This window comes from Dipodomys merriami, unplaced genomic scaffold (assembly GCF_024711535.1).
Source record: "Dipodomys merriami isolate MVZ:Mamm:240054 unplaced genomic scaffold, mDipMer1.0.p SCAF_5, whole genome shotgun sequence".
In the NCBI taxonomy this organism is placed as follows: Eukaryota; Metazoa; Chordata; class Mammalia; order Rodentia; family Heteromyidae; genus Dipodomys; species Dipodomys merriami.
The window spans coordinates 55,523,022-55,541,219 of record NW_027206068.1 but is presented as its reverse complement, the minus strand read 5'-3'; the positions used below and the strand labels follow the sequence as shown (position 1 = coordinate 55,541,219).

General features: G+C 35.7%; 1 protein-coding gene across 8 annotated transcripts in view; it reads left to right on the top strand.

Moving 5' to 3' along the window:
- The window catches only part of Cadps2 (calcium dependent secretion activator 2), a 423,408-nt gene that overhangs the window by 352,559 nt on the left and 52,651 nt on the right, over window positions 1-18,198 (top strand). For 2 of the 8 annotated variants that reach the window (XM_069996653.1, XM_069996651.1), the window contains 5 exons: window positions 10,366-10,507; window positions 10,632-10,751; window positions 15,471-15,626; window positions 17,300-17,447; window positions 18,084-18,098. In XM_069996653.1, coding sequence (XP_069852754.1) covers window positions 10,366-10,507; window positions 10,632-10,751; window positions 15,471-15,626; window positions 17,300-17,447; window positions 18,084-18,098 — 581 coding nt within the window. The remainder of the gene's footprint in view (window positions 1-10,365; window positions 10,508-10,631; window positions 10,752-15,470; window positions 15,627-17,299; window positions 17,448-18,083; window positions 18,099-18,198) is intronic. The other 6 variants (XM_069996656.1, XM_069996654.1, XM_069996659.1 and 3 more) reach the window with 3 other exon arrangements.

The window sequence follows — 18,198 nt, the reverse complement described above, 5'->3', positions numbered from 1 at the left end:
GGCCTGGACCCTGTCCCTCAGCTCTTCAGCTCAAGGCCAGTGCTCTACCACTTGAGCCATACTGCCACTTCCAGTTTTCTGGTGGTTAATTGGAGATAAGAGTCTCATAGACTTTACTGCCTGGACTGGCTTTGAACCATGATCCTCAGCTCTCAGCCTTCTCAGTAGCTAGGATTATAGGTGTGAGCCACCAGTGCCCAGCCAAAGCAGGTTCTTGAAGGAAAATAGAGAGATTCCTTCAACTTAAAAAAAAAAAATCACAGCAAAGGCTTAGAGTTAGTTGTAAGAGGGCAGAGAAGAGTTGAAGAGTACACCAATGAGGTGTATGTATGGTTTTTGTCATACATACATCTTATCATAAATGACGGGACATTTGAGACTTCCAGGGAGTGAACAGCTAGTGAGGAAAGTGACTGAAATCCTCAAAATTGGTTTCCATTTTAAGGAATGAAAAACATGTTACATCCGAGGTGTGTGCTTTTGCTTTGATTAGGGCAAGTGGCTTTAAAACCCCTTGGAGATGAAATGTGGGTGTCCTCCAGGGAAGAGTACCAGCTGCACCACACTGTTAGCAACTGTCCCCAACCTCCCCCCCTCACACCCACTGGCTCCCACAGCAATACAACTGATGAAAACAAACCAGCCTCCATTTCTGGCCAAAAAAAATTTTTTTTAAAAAAGACCCAGCATTTGCTCACCTTCCACCCAGCCTCTCTACCAGTCCATCCTCTCTCTCCACTAGAGAGATAATTAGATGGGCAATCACATTAAATGAAAGAGAGATGTATTAAAGTTGAGGGGGAAAATAAAATGTTTTTATAATGAAGTAATTAGCATGATAGTGAAACGATACTAAGTGACTATAAAACTACTACAAATAGATTCTACCCTGGCTTGCTATGTTGTACCATTGTCCCATGGAGAATAGGTAACGGCAAGTGACCGCTTCAGACAAACACAAGCCATCATCTGCAAATGGCACAAATCGTTTTCTTTCAGCGCTAGTGAAAGGCAAGCCCTCGGAGCCAGTCACCTTTTAATCTGTGGATATGCTAGCAAGTGGCAAATGACCATTCTATGGGGAACAAATTCCCCAGTGAAAAATCCCACGATGCTGCTGCTTTAATTAACAGCCTTTTCACATTGCTAGCACATTAAAGCCATCGTGGAGCACGCTGCTTATAATCACCGCCTTTGCCTAAACGAATAATAAATGATCGGGCGCCACACTAAGTGAAAACCTGTTCTCCAAGACTTTCACCTTCATAAAGATGGGCTCATAAAAATCTGGGAGGGGGAAATAAAGGAAAAAAAAATTGGAATGTGGTCTCACGAGGATAAAAAGGCTAGTGTTAATAATTAACAAGGAGAGTGAAGTGGAGTCAAATTAGCCATAATAGAGCCCAGAGTGACTGGCAAAGTCACCTCTCATTATCAAAAAACTCATTAAGAAATGAAGAGGTGGAAATCCCGCTGGGTTATTCTCACACTTAGGCTGTATCAGAGATTATTTTTCAGATTTCTTTCAAATGAAGAATTGTTAGGTCACCATATTGTATATTAGGTTAATCTGCAAGCTTTGAAATATACAGGGCTGACATCTGTGTGTTATTCTCCTCCAGTGCTTAAATGAGCTGTCGATCTGAAATTCATGAATTGGTGCTTATAGATATATCTGTATACACACAGACTAGGAACAATGCAAAAAGCGTGCAGCCTTGAGATTACACCAAGAGTGTGTGTCGGCATGGCTTTTATAGACAGGTGCTTTATAAATGATGCTGTGAACACAAAAATGTGAAAATGTATTTAACGCTAATTCCCAGAGCTGATTGAATTTTAAATTGTCCATCAGAATTTGTTTTACTGATCAAAATAATTGGAGAAATTTTTAAAAAGCAGAGACACAGCTCTCTTTTTTCCCCCTTCAATTGAATTCTACAGTACATCTAAAATTTAAATCTGCTTTTAGTTTTCTCTTAGGATTTAGTGGTTCAAAGACAATAAACTGTTGTAAATTTCCTGTGTCTTTCATCAAACGTTTTCAGAGACATTTCTAACTTGTGAAGAGCCGGGCTATCTAGAGCTCCAGCCTTCACAATTGTAGATCAGTTTACAAGTATACATAGTTGCTGCCCTTAATGAGAGCAGGTATTGTGGGATCCAAATCCTGAGATCAGGAAGCTTGGTACAGATGGAGTTTTTGGTACATTATGGACTTTTGCCTTTGGCTGCAATATTATGTGATCTCAAAAAGAAGGCATGAGATCTGTAGACTCTGAGACTTCTTTATTTTTCATTAGTTGAAGTTTATATTGACTTGACTTAATTCCTCAAGAAGCAGGTACTGAATACATATAATCTATAAATCCCTATGTCAATTAATAAGAAATAATTCCTGCCTTTGAGAAATATCAGATCTAGTGGAAGGTATGGAAATTATATGTGTGTAATCACATATGCATATATGCATATATATTGCAACAGACTGCACACACAATGTGCATATGTATATATAAATAATATATAATTAATATACACATATATGTATACATTATATACACACATGATTGTATATATTATTTATAAACATATATGTATGTGGTTTTGTAAATATATATATCAATAAACTGTATAAATAATGTATAGGTCAGTTTTGGATACTGCCCTGTGAAGTTTTTATTACACTTTTAAATTAGAATTTGTTGTAATTGTATTTTCATGCAAAATATAAGAACTATCTATGCACTCTCTTTACCACCTCTTTCTAGATACATACTATATACAAATATAGTTAAACTATGTATTTTTTTTGACAAGCGCCCCATGGGAAAGAGAAAGTTAGAAATAGCTTTAGGAAGTTGTTATGGTAGTTAAGGTATAGATCAAATAATACTAAAGTATGTAAAATTACCGTGTTTTTAACTAAAAAGGAAAAAATGTGTTTTCCATTCTACTTAAACTTTGTGAGACATTCTTAGAATTTCCACTAGAAGGCAGTTTTTTTATTGATAGTTACGCAATCAACAGACATTTATTGAGTGAGTACTTAATGTGCCAGATTCTTGGCTTGTTGCTCTTCCTCAGTCTCGGGAGGTTTTCTATGTTTTCCTTTTATGTAGTGCTGCTGTAGGCTACAGTTTTTTTCAGCCTTCTCTTTTGAAGCCCAAGTTCATGTTTCTTGTTATGTATATATGTCTTCATCATTTGCATTGATCAGCATGGAAAATGAGCTATTAGTTTTGTATCTTAATTTGCTGTTTTCTCTTGTTTAGACTTGACAAAATTTGTAACTGTTGTCTTATAGCAAAGACTGTTAACTTTGTTGTAGTTGGTGTTTTTTTCTTTGCTCATGATTTAATCAGTTCCTTCTAAAATATCTAATTAGAATTTTAGGAGGGAAAAATCATGTTTCCTTGTAATCTACTCAAGCTGACTAATTAAAAGGAGGGATAGCAACATAAAACTGGATTATGTGGTTTTAAGACTCAGCAGCATATTTTTATCCTAACAATAACACATGAATTCTTTTGCTTATTCATTTTACCCACTGATTGTTATCTCAATAATTGGTATTAATTGGATCCTAATTTAAATTCTCTGTTGAAATCTTCCTATTAAAATCCTATGACAAGTACTTTTGTAAATGAACACTTTGGGGTATGTAAATAATCAACACTAATTTATTAATTATTAGGGATATTCAAAATAATTGGACCCATCTGTGTCCTGAGTTTAGCTTTTACTTAAGCCTTTTGCGTTCTTTTTTGTCATTTGTAACTGTGCCATAGGTTTGATGTCATTGGTTTTCACTATTTTCTGCCAAGGTCATATTTGGAAACATGGAATCTTTCAGAGAAAAAGATGGTTATTTTGATCAGCGAAGCAGGTTCTTACAGCTGCTTTATGAGATTCCATAGCAATTCTTCTTAACTTTCACCGCAAATAGTGTCAGAAACCTTTCTTGGATGAGTTCACATCAGAGCTTACATCATGAAATGTTGCTCTGGGTGCTTCACAAAGGCTTGATTAAAAGACAGGTGACAATCCCAAATCTTAACCAGATGGGGAAGGTGGAAGCACTCCCTCTAATGCCTCCAGCTATGTGTTAAGAGGAGCTTTTGTCAGTGTCTGATGGGAGGAGGATGCAACTGGCATATGGGCAACCAAGACAAAGCATACATTTGCATAGACAAGTACAGTGCAGTGTCACTTTCTGCAGCCCTGCCCATTGGAACCCAGGGTTTTCTTTCTTTTCTCTCCTGATACCTGTGTATTTCCCTTTCTTCTCCTCTTATCTATCTCATTCCTTCCAATCTTTCTCTCATCCTTTTCCTCCTTTCCTTTTTTTCTGTCTCCCTCCTCTTTCAGTTCTCTTAGTCACCAAATAAAACTGAATTGCCCAAGATTTTCAAATGTGGGTTGATGTTTGCTTCTTAAAACATTTTTTTAGTGTGCTAGAGATATAACTCAGTGTTAGCATGGCTGTCTAGAATATATGGGTTTGATCTATAGCACCATAAAATAATAAAGTAATGAAATGTAACAAAGTGAAATAATGAGATAAAATTAAAAAGTGAATTTGATATAATAAATTTAACCTGAAACAAGGGTAAATTTTTGGCTAGGATTTAGGTAGTCTCCATTTCCTCCAGATTCTGTGAGAAATAATTAGTTATTATAAAGAGATGTGATTAACTAAAGAAAAATTCACATTCACTAAAATAATAGCCACAAAATAACCAATCTTTACATACAACAGCATTTTTAGCAATGTGATCATACATATGGATAAATAGTAGAATTTTTATCACATTATTGTTTATCACATTTTACATAAGAAGGAGAGGATATACAAATTTCTGTGGGTTCTATAGCTGACATAGAATGCCATCTCCTGAGTAATAGCAGAGAAATACTACTACTGAATGCAGATATTCCTTTGCCCAGCAAACAGACACTTGCTGTGAGCCAGGAAGTTAGTGTGATTTTGAGAATACAGACACAGTCCCTGCCTCAAGAATCTGCAGCCCCATAGGAAGAGAGAAAGATGTCAACAATGTGGAGTCAATTTGTATAAAAGGGACCCCAGTAGAAAACTGTGCAGGATAGGTAGAGTACAAACAAGGGAAACCTGTCACTGGGAAAGGGGCCCAAAGAGGATTTGAACAGAATCGTAAAAATCATTATGACCATACTGTAAGAAAGAGGGTTGTAGGGAACAGAAATTAGCTGAGAGGCCATTTTAAGAAAGATCTTGGAGCCGGGCGCTGGTGGCTCAGGCCTGTAATCCGAGCTACTCAGGAGGCTAAGATCTGAGGATCGCGGTTCAAAGCCAGCCCGGGCAGGAGAGACCGTGAGACTCCTATCTCCAATAAACCAGAAAACCGGAAGTGGCGCTGTAGCTCAAGTGGTAGAGCGCTCGCCTTGAGCTGAAGAGCTGAAGGACAGCGCCCAGGCCCAGAGTTCAAGCCCCACGACCGACAAAAAAAAAAAAAAGAAAGATCTTGGAAGGTTTTTCTATCATGCTGAAGCTTTTGGAGTTTGTCTTGCATGATCTACTAAAAGAATATAATCTTAAGGAATGCCATTCATTATTAGTTTTACATTTCAGCAGTCCCTTTGTTTGAGATTTTGACAAGATAGGTTGTTAGAGGGGGAATTGGGACAAGAAGACCTGAGAATACAGCAGCAGTGGTGATGAAGATTGTAGAAAGGCCCTAAAGAGGGGCGGGAAGGTGGCTCAGTGATAGAGTGCTTTCCTTGCATGCATGAGGCCCTGGGTTCGATTCCTCAGCACCACATATTCTGACAAAGGTAAAACAATGAATCCAATGCTTATCAAATACATAAGAAAATTCTGTTTTGTTAAATGCATTTAAACCAATTTACACTTAATCTTTAAACCATTATAATCTTTAGTAATAATAAATATAATTATTCTTATCTTTGTTTTAAAATGACTTCACTAACAATACACATAATCTCTAAGAGTATAATGGAATGAGTTTTTAAATAGTGAAGTACCGTGTTCAGTTATAGGTATAATAATTTGATACATAAATGTGTTTGGGTCTGAGAATAGGTAAAAAGAATAACTGGTTATAGTACCCATCATGATAGAGACTCTAAGTGCTTTATGTTTTTGTTTTTGTTTTTAAATAATCCATCATATAAATTAAAGTTTGGGTGTATAGTATTGGTGTACGGTAACATCAAACTTTGCAGCTTTCAATAATGATTGTATTATCAGCTCATTGAATATTTCACCATGTTAATTCATTTTTCTATTCATTAAATAGAACACTTTTGTTCAGCTCGACTTTTTTATATTCGAGTTTGTCCTCCGAATTTTAATTCTGTGAACATCTCATATAGTGAAGGTACGAGGTAATGTGTTTGTCATTTGTAAGACTTTTTAATCTAAAATATTTTACTCTATGTAAATATTTTGAAAGATAGCAAGGTACTGATGCTAGCTTGGCATATGGAGGAATGGGTGGATGGGCATTGGGACAGGCAGTAGTTTAGGATAACGGAAGTGGAGGACTGATGGCATTGTAGCCCATAGAGTTTAGTAGCAAATGCTGGTTCTACTGCATAGTGACCCAATGACTTTATGCAAATTTCCTTATTCTTCAGTGACTTCCTTCCTTGTTGACATGATTTTTAAGCATATTTTCTCCTTCATGAAGATTGATTGTGATGGTTACATGAGAGAATATGCAATGAAATTAAGCACAGTGTTTGGCATTCCAAAAATTCTGAGATGGGGAAAGATTAGCAATCCAATAAATACCTTCAGAGTATTTTTTAATTTGGCTGTAACAATAATTTTGATATGTTCAGGAGAATATTTCTCATTTACAGTTTAACATCCATATTTAGTTGACATTTAGTCAAAATAACATGATCTGCTTTCTAGCTCAGCGATTGCATCTTCAGTAATAGAGCTACTTTCAGCGTGCTAATGAAATGCATCATTAAGTCAACAGCTTCATAAATAAAAGTTATTCTTAAATATTATTGTCCAGCCTTTCATAGGAAATATTTTCACATGTCTATAGACAAGAAAAGACATTTTCACCATACACACATAAAACACTAAACCATATCAGAGAGAAAAATTAGTGTTGTATATCCTTCTAAATTTAGAATTACTTTCTATACTATTGTAATAGTTCTACAGTTGTCTAGCCTCTGACAGATTCAACATAAGTATCAAGTGCATTTTCATATAGACACCATGATGATAAATGTCATATACTTTCTCCAAGTATATCTTTGCATGGAAGAAGGTAATGTAGTTAATTGTAGCATAGTTCTTTGAATATTTTATAAAAGACAGTACTATTGGAGTTGGTAGTTATTAAAATCCATAAAAATGAATGAGATGGCAATTAGACATTCTCCCATCTTTTACATCTACCATTCTAATCAAAGCTACTGTCGGGGTTGGGAAGGTGGCTCAGTGGTAGAGAGCTTGCCTTGCATGCCTGAGGCCCTGGGTTCTATTCCCCAGCACCACATAAGCAAAAAGAAAAAAGCCAGAAGTGGCACTATGGCTCAAGTGGTAGAGCGCTAGCCTTGAGCTGAATTGCTGAGGGACAGCGCCCAGGCCCAGAGTTCAGGCCCCACAACCGGACCCCAAAAAAAAAATACCATCAAAGCTACTGTCAACCATTACCTAGAGCATCTAGTAGGCCAACTAACGTCCTCTACCCTGCTGTTGACTACTTCTACTTTTCACAAAACAGCCATAGATCACATACTATGCCATTCCTCTATGTCACAATAAAAATGAAAAATCTCATCACATTTAGTAAAACCTACACTCCTACAAGATCCAAAAATCTAGACAAAATCTATCACTTCCAGTAAAACCCACACTCTTCACAATATACTAAAATACTTCTGTGAAGTATTGTTTCCTCTGCCCTCCTCCAAACTAATGTATTCTTCCTCTTTCTAGGACACCAGCTTATTCTTCTATAAAGAAGTGTATGCTAGCTGCTTACTCTCCCTGGCAGTCTTCCCTGCAAATCTTCCATGGGAAACTCTTCTGTTACTTACTTATTTACACATTTATTTATCTATTCATACCATAGCATTTTTTTCAATTTCTTTTTTCAGGAAAAAAAAATGTCTTATATAAAAAAAGCAATAGAAATGTTAGGTTTCTTCTCATGAGTTTTTGCCGTCATGAACATTTCATTTGTTTCCTAACATTTTTCTTTTGTCTTCAATCTGTTCCCAAAGTCTAGACATTGTCAGCTGTGGTCAGAATTAGGCAGGTCAGAGTGTGCCTTCAATTCATTCCATGGTCTACACTCTCTCTCCCCCTCCCCCTCGTTCTTTCTCATTTTCTCCCCCTAAAACTTATCTTCTAGTATTGACCTCCCATTTTACATACTATATCTTTAATTCAATGATCTTGACCACTCCAATATAATAACTAACAGTTCTTCTCTCCCTGTCTCCCTCTCTTCTTCTTAATTTTGAATATTTTATTATCTTTAAGTAGTTGTACAGTGGTGGGGCCATTCACCAAAGAAGTTTATCAATACAGTGCATCTTGATCACTGTCACCTCGCTCAACAGTCTCACTCACCCTCACCCTCCCAACCCACAAATTATTTTAAGCAAAGTAATCCAGACCTAGAGAAGCATACGTTGCATGTTTGCCTTCATTTGTGGTAGATAGAAGGTTCCTAAACATGTACAGGTAATAACACCAGGTGGTAAGCAAGGGATTACAAATGAATTAACTGAAGTGTAATAGGCTTTATGAACAGAGCTAATTGTAGAATTCTTTTAAAAAGACCAAGTCAATGCCCAACAAGAAAAGTAGTAGGAAATGTGTTCTTACAAGAGAGGAGGGGGGAGGGTGAGGCCCAGGGTAGAGGGGTAGACCAACGAAGGGGGAAGGGAGAGAACGCCAGCAAGGACTCATTGTATATACCACAGAATTGAGAAATATAAGGGAAAGGAGTTGAAGGGGGATGAAGATCAGAAGTGGTGATAAAAATTCATTGTACGTACAAACAGCTTTGTTAAATGGCAGAAACTTCAATGCATAGCTTCTGTTATTTAGATTTGACTAAAGTACCATGGCTTCTAGGAGTGAGGAAAAATTTTAATTTTTTGCCAAGGGCTTTATGTATATTTCTATCACATGGACCATGTATAATTATCCATACAGGTGGACAGGCCTGTATTGAAGCATTCCAAATCTATCCTATCCTGTATCAAATTATATCACAAGGATTATTTGGCCCACAGGATCAATGTATCTTTCCTGACAATGGAGTGTTCTTTAATGAGCAAGTTTTTACTTTGAAGATCATTTTAAACAGTCATGACTGAGTTTAGAAAATGTTCATTTGAGAAATCTTAACCACTAAGTTGAGCACTATCCACCAAAAAGTAGTTTATTGAATATTTCTTATCATTGCTTAGTATATCCCTACAGATAATGTTGTTCCTTTCTGTATGTCATGTAGGTGCATACTGATGTGTTAATGAAATTGTATCTTGTGCGTGGAAAGCATCCATTTCTCTTGACCATAGTCTTTTTCTAGCAGCACAAATTCTAGACTTTGACAGCTCCGTAAGTGGGGGCTTATACCATCCATAAAACTTTATCCATTTAACACTAAAGAAAAACTTTAAAAATGCAGATGAGTTGTTGTTTTTAAAAACAGATTTAACACTAAAGAAAAACTTTAAAAATGCAGATGAGTTGTTGTTTTTAAAAACAGATGTGCTTGAAAGGGTGATTCCGTAGTACAGAACTGGTCTAGCATGTCAAAGGTCTGAGGCCATGCCTATTTGACTAAAAGTGTATAGTCAGAATAGATTTTTCCCAAGGCCAGAGTCACCATCTGAGCGACTTTAACAAGTGTAGCTCTTAGAAATAATCAAGCTTAATTCCTACACTAGTACAAATTTACTCCATCTATGATGTATAGCCCAGCATAAGGATTCTAACTCTACTTCATTGCTACATTTGCATGAGTAAAGACCTTCTAGGGAAGCAGTAGCTACAGTGAATTTCCAGCAAGTTATCATGTGCCTATTCATGAAACCTCTTAGGAAGTACAAACACACTTTATTTAGTAGGAACATTAACTATGTCAACTATTTTTGTGTCTATTTTTGTGTTGATAGCCAAATATAGAAGGCTAATTATATTTTTGGTTTCCACTATACAATACTCAAAATAGAGCACAAAATCCATCATCTCCTCTATTGTATCTGTTGTCTTGTATCAGGCTATTTCAGGAAAGGTTTCTCACCCATATATTTTCCCCCAAGGTTGATACTATCTCTCTGATAAACACTATTTCTGCTTGGTTATTTCAGTGCTTTTGTGTAATGGGAAATTTCACAAACACTTGCAAGAGATCTTTGTGCCCTTGGTGGTCCGCTACGTTGACCTCATGGAGTCCTCCATCGCCCAGTCAATTCACAGAGGTTTTGAGCAAGAGACATGGCAGCCTGTCAAGTAGGTATCTTACCCAGAATCCATAGAGCATCTGTCTCTCAGTCCTGACCTTATGACTTTACACATGGCCATCTGTAGTTATTGCTTATGGTGGTCCCTTCCCACGTTGTTTGTTTCTTTACAGGAATATCGCCAACAGTCTTCCCAATGTAGCTCTTCCAAAAGTTCCAAGTCTGCCTCTTAATCTTCCACAGATTCCTAGCTTTTCTACTCCTTCGTGGATGGCTTCTTTATATGAGTCCACGTGTGTATCCCTCACTTATTTCCTGGTGGTGTGTTAGCTAGTGCATGGCCTGGGCTGTGTTCTGTGCAGATGTGTTTAGATTGCATGGCATTTATCATCATTGGTTGAGGAGTACTGTGTTTTTAGTTTTTATTTGTTTGAATGTTTTAAGCTGTTAAATTAAGCTTAGCATATCAGTGACAAATGATGCAGATTGAAAAGGGGAAAAAAAGAGGACACTGATTTGATGGAATTCATATGTAATCTGTGACCTGGAGGTCATTTTGTGACCCAGGTTGCAGAATCTCCTCTGAGTAATATGACCAGAATTTTTTTCCATAGACAATCAGTATGGTAAATACTGTATATCTTATGGATGCTTAGATTTAGATTTCTTATCACTCACATGTGTTAGCTTCTCCTAGCAAAAACATTATTGGAAGGATTTCAAGAGTATAATCTTTGTCTTTTTTTATTCCAGTCTGAACATTTATGAAACACCTTTCAGGAAAAGGATTGTCCTTTATTTCCCAATACCATGAAAATTCTTCTTTTGTTCCTTCTTGTATCACTTGGGAGACCTTGTTATGTTAAAATAATCATTATATTCTTAAAAACTGTGTGTATTAACACCATACAGTGGTGAGCATGATTATAGTAGATTCAGTAGCAAGAGTCATTTCTGTGAAAAGTTAAGAGCTTTGTAAATGATCAGGCCTGAACTTAGATCTTCACTTTTGCTTCATAAATCTTTTTTCAACCTCACTTTTCTCAACTATAACTTATGACACCCATCTTAAGGACATTATTGCGAAGATTAAAACAAAAATGTAGAAAGGTGCTTGGCACATCCTAGATATTCAATCATTGCTATTAAAAATTTCTAAGCACCCAATAAATAGAAATTACTATTATTAGTAGTATACATTATTATTGTTATAGCCATCTATAGTTGTCCATATTAAAACTATGAACCTTCCAACAATGAAATGAATAACAGATCTAGTCTGCAAATAGACAGACTCTGACAAAAACTTTGTTTTCCCAAAATCTCATGAATTCAATTAAAAAGAATGAATAAGCCAGGCACAAGTAGCTCATGCCCATAATACCAGCCACTCAAGGCTGAAATGTGAGGATTGAAGTTTGAAGCCAGCCCAGGAAGACAATTTCAAGAGACTATTATCTCCAGTTAACCAAATAAAAGCCAGAAGTAGATATGTGACTCAAATAGTAGAATGCCAGTCTTGAGCAAAAAAACTCAGCAAGAACACAAGAACCTGAGTTGAAGCCCCAGTACCAGTACAAAAAAAGAAAGGAATATTAGAAATTTCCCTATTGAGAAATTATCCATTCATTGAGAATGTGCTGTGTTCTAGTTACAGTGATAAGTTCTTTATCTCACTTAATCCTTACCACACCTCTGTAAGCTAAGTGTCATTGCCTACATTTTATAGTTAAGGGAAACCACATTCACAGAGGAGTTAAAAACTAAAACATGTTCAAAATCTTTTAGCAAGTGAGCAATGAGAAAAAATTTGAACCCATCTTTGCTCAACCTTTCCAAATCTTTCCGTTCTCTTCAGTTTATTCTGCTTCCAGAGAATAGGTTGCTGAGAAACTGAACAAGCTTCTTTCTTTCCTGCCAACAATCAACAAAGCTATATTCAGGCTAGCTTCTTACATATATATGTAAGAAGACAACAACCAAAACAAACAAACAAACAGAAATTTGTAGGACTGTTTCCGCAATATGTCTCCAAGTCAAATAACATCATTGGACTTTTAATCTAGTGAGCAGGATTTTATGTTACATCTGGATTGTTTCGTACTACACAAAAACAAAAGTTTTTGCCATTAAAGTATGTAGAGGCATATCTGTGTGTACTCAGAAATTAGGAAGGGAAGGATAATAAATCTATTTTCATTTTTGTTGCCTCTTTATATTGTGTATACTACAATTCTTAGTTATTCTTCATCTATTTACAACTTTGGATTCTAGCCAGTGAAATTACTGTGGGCATTATCCCTTAAAAGTTAATTTTCTGAAGATTCCTGCTGACAAATGGAGCTTTCTAAATAAAGTGACTGTGCTTTCAGGAAAATAAAAAAATGTTTTCATGAGTGTGCCACATTATCTTTCTCTCTAAGTTTATCAATGCTACGTTATTTGTTATAATGCCCTAAAATCACTCACAAAGTTAGGTTGTTGCTACAATTCCATTTTTGTCATAAATATCAAATAACAAGACACATTTTCATCTCCTAAAAAGAACTAAGGGATAACTTCTGCTTAAGATACACACCCACGCATGCGCGCGTACACACACACCCACCCCCCCCACACACATACATACATACATACATACATACATACATACATATATAACCAGGCAAGGCTATAGCTCAGTGGTAGAGGAAGGCCATGAATTCAGTCCCTAATATAACAAAGATATGCTGACAATCTTCTTTTTGTACTCATGTTGATATGTTCCTAAATAAAGTCAAGAGGTAGCACCTCTTTATTTCTCTCTTTATATAAAATTGTTAGTCTAGAAGTTAATGTCAATGATGAAAATTTCCTCCTGGCATATTGAGAAAATGATCTCAGGGTCCATTATTCACATTTGAATTATTTAATCTGTTAATAATACCTTTAGGAATAGGTCACTGATTAGAAATAATTTTAAATGAAAGGCTTCTGAATAAATTGCAGGTTACATATACCAACTCTAGAGAAAACCTACTTACATATTTTTCATCTATCTATTAATTATAACAAACACTTGTTATCTTAATTACGTTCCCAATTAAATGCATTTATTGTCTACTCTTAGCATAGCTTCAAACAGAAAAAATTATAGAGACTTATATTCTCTATAAAGACTTGTCACATATTTTGCAGAAGTCAATTTTTGATAGAATTTTGCCTTTAATATTTAGAGCTTTGTATTGATGTTGGTTTGTTGTTTTCATTTTTTGTTAAAGAAGGCATACATTTAAAAACTGGTATGTATCCAAAGTAAAACACACACACACACACACACACACACACACACACAACAGATTTGCTTCTTTGCCAATTACAACAAATTAGTACATGTGTCTTCTAATTTACTAATCTAACCACATGGATATGCAAGGATGATTTTTTTTAATATTATTTTATTTTATTTGAGAACATACTGTACAGAGGGGCTACAATTACATGGACAGGATAATGCATACATTTCTTACCAAGCATTGCAGCCTCCTCCTTTGTTTACTCTTCACCTCCCTTCCCAGCCTCCCCCCTCCCCCCACCCGCAAGGAGGATTTTTATCTGGATTTTATCCTCTTATTTTTGTTACATATTGAAAGAAGGTGAATAAAGGTAGTTTTTCTTTCCAAACATTTTTTGCAATAGTATCTGATGGGTACTTTTATTGAATAGTCTATTTAGTGCATATTTAGATGAGGAAACACTGAATTAAGTTCTATGGGTCCCTTAAGAACTTAACTCTAAGAACATCATGTCTGAACCAGGAGATCACAAGGAGTTACTGACCGAATGAAAGAGAGAAAGCTACTTGGATGGGTAACGGAACCAAGACACAGAGGTCAAGGTGGAGAGCAGAAACATAGCTTTTAATTAGTCAGAGCAAGGGGTGCTTTTTCTAAAACTAATTAAGATATATTTAGCTAAACAGTGTGATTATTGAAAATAATACCACTTTTAAATTAAACGAGTGTTTAATTTCTTTTATTGTCTTTGTAAAAGGAACTATCAATGTTAGCTTATTAGTATGTGTGAAGCAATTGTTAAAAAGCTGATAACAAATGGCGCAGACAGCAGCCTTTTTTTTTTTTTTTTTGCTTTTTGCTTTTGCTTTGTTCTTAGTATGTTGAGTCTCAGAATGTTTTTGTTGGAATATTTTGCTTTTAAATATCTGTCATTCTACTAACCTACATACTTGGATAATGAAAAGTAATAGCACTATCCTTTGCCCAAATATTATACAAATTCTTTTACAAATTACCTTTGTCCACGTTATGGCTCCACAATTAGATATAAAGACTTGATATACATGATTTTACCCCACCATCAGAGCACCCTAAATCTTGTTTCTGTCAGTACATATCTTATGCTGATCTAGATTTTAGTTATAAGCTACAAAAGGCACAATACATTTCAAAATGCAAATGACTGTTTCCTTCTTCACTTAGCCTATTATTTCCAATCCTTGTGTCACTTCACATGGAGCAATGTGAGGGCCTGTATGCTGCACACCTGCAGAGAAAGGCCAATGTGATGTCAAGGCATACAGGCATATAGGAAAGTAAAGCTACTAGTGCTGTCATATCGATTTTCTTGCATAAAGCATAGCTTTGAGACTTTCTGATGTAAAATTTTAAGTAGTCATCTTTATTATGGAGATTATTTAAAGAACATTTTTAAATGTTACATATATAATCTCATTTCTTTTCCTTAGTAAAGTACTCTTTCCCCATGTTACCTATTGCTTTTATGAATGCTTACTGTTGCATATGTTTCTATTTTGTTCTCCTTGCCTTGATATTTTAAGAAATAGGAAGGAAGAATTACAAGGCTGAACAAAGAAAATATTGGATCATTAACAGATTTAATGTGATATTTTTCACTGAAGGCGATAGAAACAGAAAGGGAAAAAAAAGTGTTGGTCCAAAGAATTAAACAGTAGTTAAGTTCATAATATTCTTTGTTTTCCCTTTTTGTTCTAGCAATGGCTCAACAACATCTGAAGATCTGTTTTGGAAACTGGATGCCCTGCAAATGTTTGTCTTTGATCTGCATTGGCCCGAACAAGAATTTGCCCACCACTTAGAGCAAAGGCTTAAACTAATGGCCAGTGATATGATAGAAGCCTGTGTCAAAAGGTAGAAATGCATTTTCAAATTACTGCTTAAGATACTAGCAACCAGCATAGCACATTTCACCAAGTACCTGCTACATAACTGTCACAAGAAACGATTCCATTTGTACTACTAGTCTAAAATGGAATAGGCTTTGGGTTCACTGACCTAAATTCTGGGAATCCATGTAATGGATTCAATTGATCTGATGATACTTTTTGATTCAGTTTTCCCATCCATTCTCTTAATCAGTAGCACCCCTACTCTGTTAGTCATTATTTCTGTGGGAATATTGTGCTTTAAATTCCCTAGGAGCTTTCTCTTGAGGCATAAGGAAAAGTTCTGCTGATCAAGTCTGTGTGCTGTGGAATGATGTGGCAAACTAAAGAGTTTTGATCAGTTGTGGGATTACTCACTATATTCTAGCACTCTATCCACCACTATGAATTTCATGTGTCTATTTGAATTCTTTAGCACTTAACAGGAAACAAGTTATGATAGTTTGGAATCTTCCAGATGAGCTTTCTTTTGTTAATAGTTCTTACAAATTGACCTTACATAATATTGATCAAGCATCATTTTTTCCCATTTTCTATGTTTATAGTTGCTCAAAAGAAAGTGGGGTAGCACATTGGAATAACAGTCAAACAATGGATAGGGTAACTAAATGTTTCTGAATTCTTCTCTTTTTTTTTTTTTTTTCTTGGTGTTGGTCCTGGGACATGAAACTAGAGAGTAAGCACTGTTACTGAGCTTTTTTATTTTCCTGTGCTCAAGACTAGCCATCTACCACTTGAGCCACAGTTCTACTTCCAGCTTTTTGGTAATTAATTGGAGATAAAAGTCTCATGGACTTAACCACACAGGCTAGCATTGAACCTAAATCCTCAGATCTCAGCCTCCAGCATAGCTAGGATTACAGGTGTGAGCCTCTGACACCAGCTCTGTTTCTGAATTCTTAAATAAAACAAAGAAACATACAAAAAGCCAAAATTAAACCTGTCCTCAGAATAATGTTTAATGGTCCTCTAAGGCAAGGCTATAGATCAGTTTCTTTAGTTTAAACAAACTAATTCTGTTATCTCAGATCTACAAATATTTAGTCTTTAAGTACTTTAGCAAAGCCAATTTCAGATTACCTGTTAGGCACTTCCTTTCAAAAAATGACTGGCAACTCCAAGTGTTCTCATGATAACTTAAATGAGAAACGAATTATATGTTCTCAGTGTACATGCTTATATTTATGGATTTTGAAACTTGTTCATTTTTTCAATTTGGCAAGTTCTCACATAGAGGATTTGCTCTGCTTTAAAGTAGAGAAGTATGCGATTTTTCCACTTGGAAATTAATTCAAGCAGCTAAGTAAAGTTAATGATTTTTCATTAAACGTGATACATTAGCTATAACAAAAAGCTTCATTTATGTGGTGGTATTGTTTTGAGTGACTGTGTAAAGCTAGTATCACTTGGTAAAGAACATTTGAAATGCTCTTGTAGAAAATATGACACTCTGACCTTTCAGAAAAGGAATCTGAAAAGGAGACCAGCTCACCCCCTAGCTCCCAGGCTCTGTCACACTGTTTAGTCCTTATTTGAATGTTTTAAATTATCATCTTGTAGTGTTGATTTCACTTTTACAAAACAAGTGGCAAAGTATGTCAGGTTTTTTTTACTCTAAATTCATGTTTTAATAACTAGAACAAGAACTGCATTTGAACTCAAGCTGCAGAAGGCAAACAAAACAACTGACTTGCGCATTCCTGCTTCTGTGTGTACCATGTTTAATGTATTAGTGGATGCCAAAAAGCAAAGCAGCAAGCTCTGTGCACTGGATGGAGGGCAGGAGGTAAGGAAGGAAGGGCATCTCCTGTGCCGATGTAATGCAGGGAGTCCTGGCTTGGAGGAAATTTGGTTCATGACAGCTTTTGTTGTTGTTGTTGTTTTTGTTTGTTTATTTTTTAATGAATGCTGCCTGAAAGTTTTACAAGTGGCCTTTGAATTTCAGATATACCTTTTAGGTGTTGTGTATTTACATAAACCTTGCTTTGTACAAGCAAATGAGAAAGCTAAAAAGCTACCTGCTTTGTGTACACAAATTCTGAGTAGCCAGACTTTGCATCCATAAAACCAAGCCAACAAAAGAATAGCATATGAAATACTTTATTTACGCAAAAGTTTCCACTTTGTAAAGATCAACTAGAAATGTACTTTAAAATGAGGCCTTTCCGTTGTCAAGTAGCATTCCTTTATGTCACTGACTCTTGCGTTTGGTTTGGTTTTAAATTCAAAAATTACCATTTTCTGTTACCCATGATTTGTTTTTGTTGAGTGTGGTGATTGGGTAAAAATTATTTTTCATAGATTATCTGTTTAAGTTGATATTCTGTTGTCTTTTCTCCATTGTAGTTACTTTTTCATCATTTCTTTATTCTTTCCTCATGTTATCTTCCATTGTCATTTTCACCCCCATGGTGTGATCCAGTTTGGTAATCAATGGGTAAGTCTCTCCTTTTTTATTTTTTTTTCTTTTAGGGGAAATACATTGTCATTCGAGTTATTATTTTTAGAAATCTATGTCTTAATTTTCATCTTTTTAA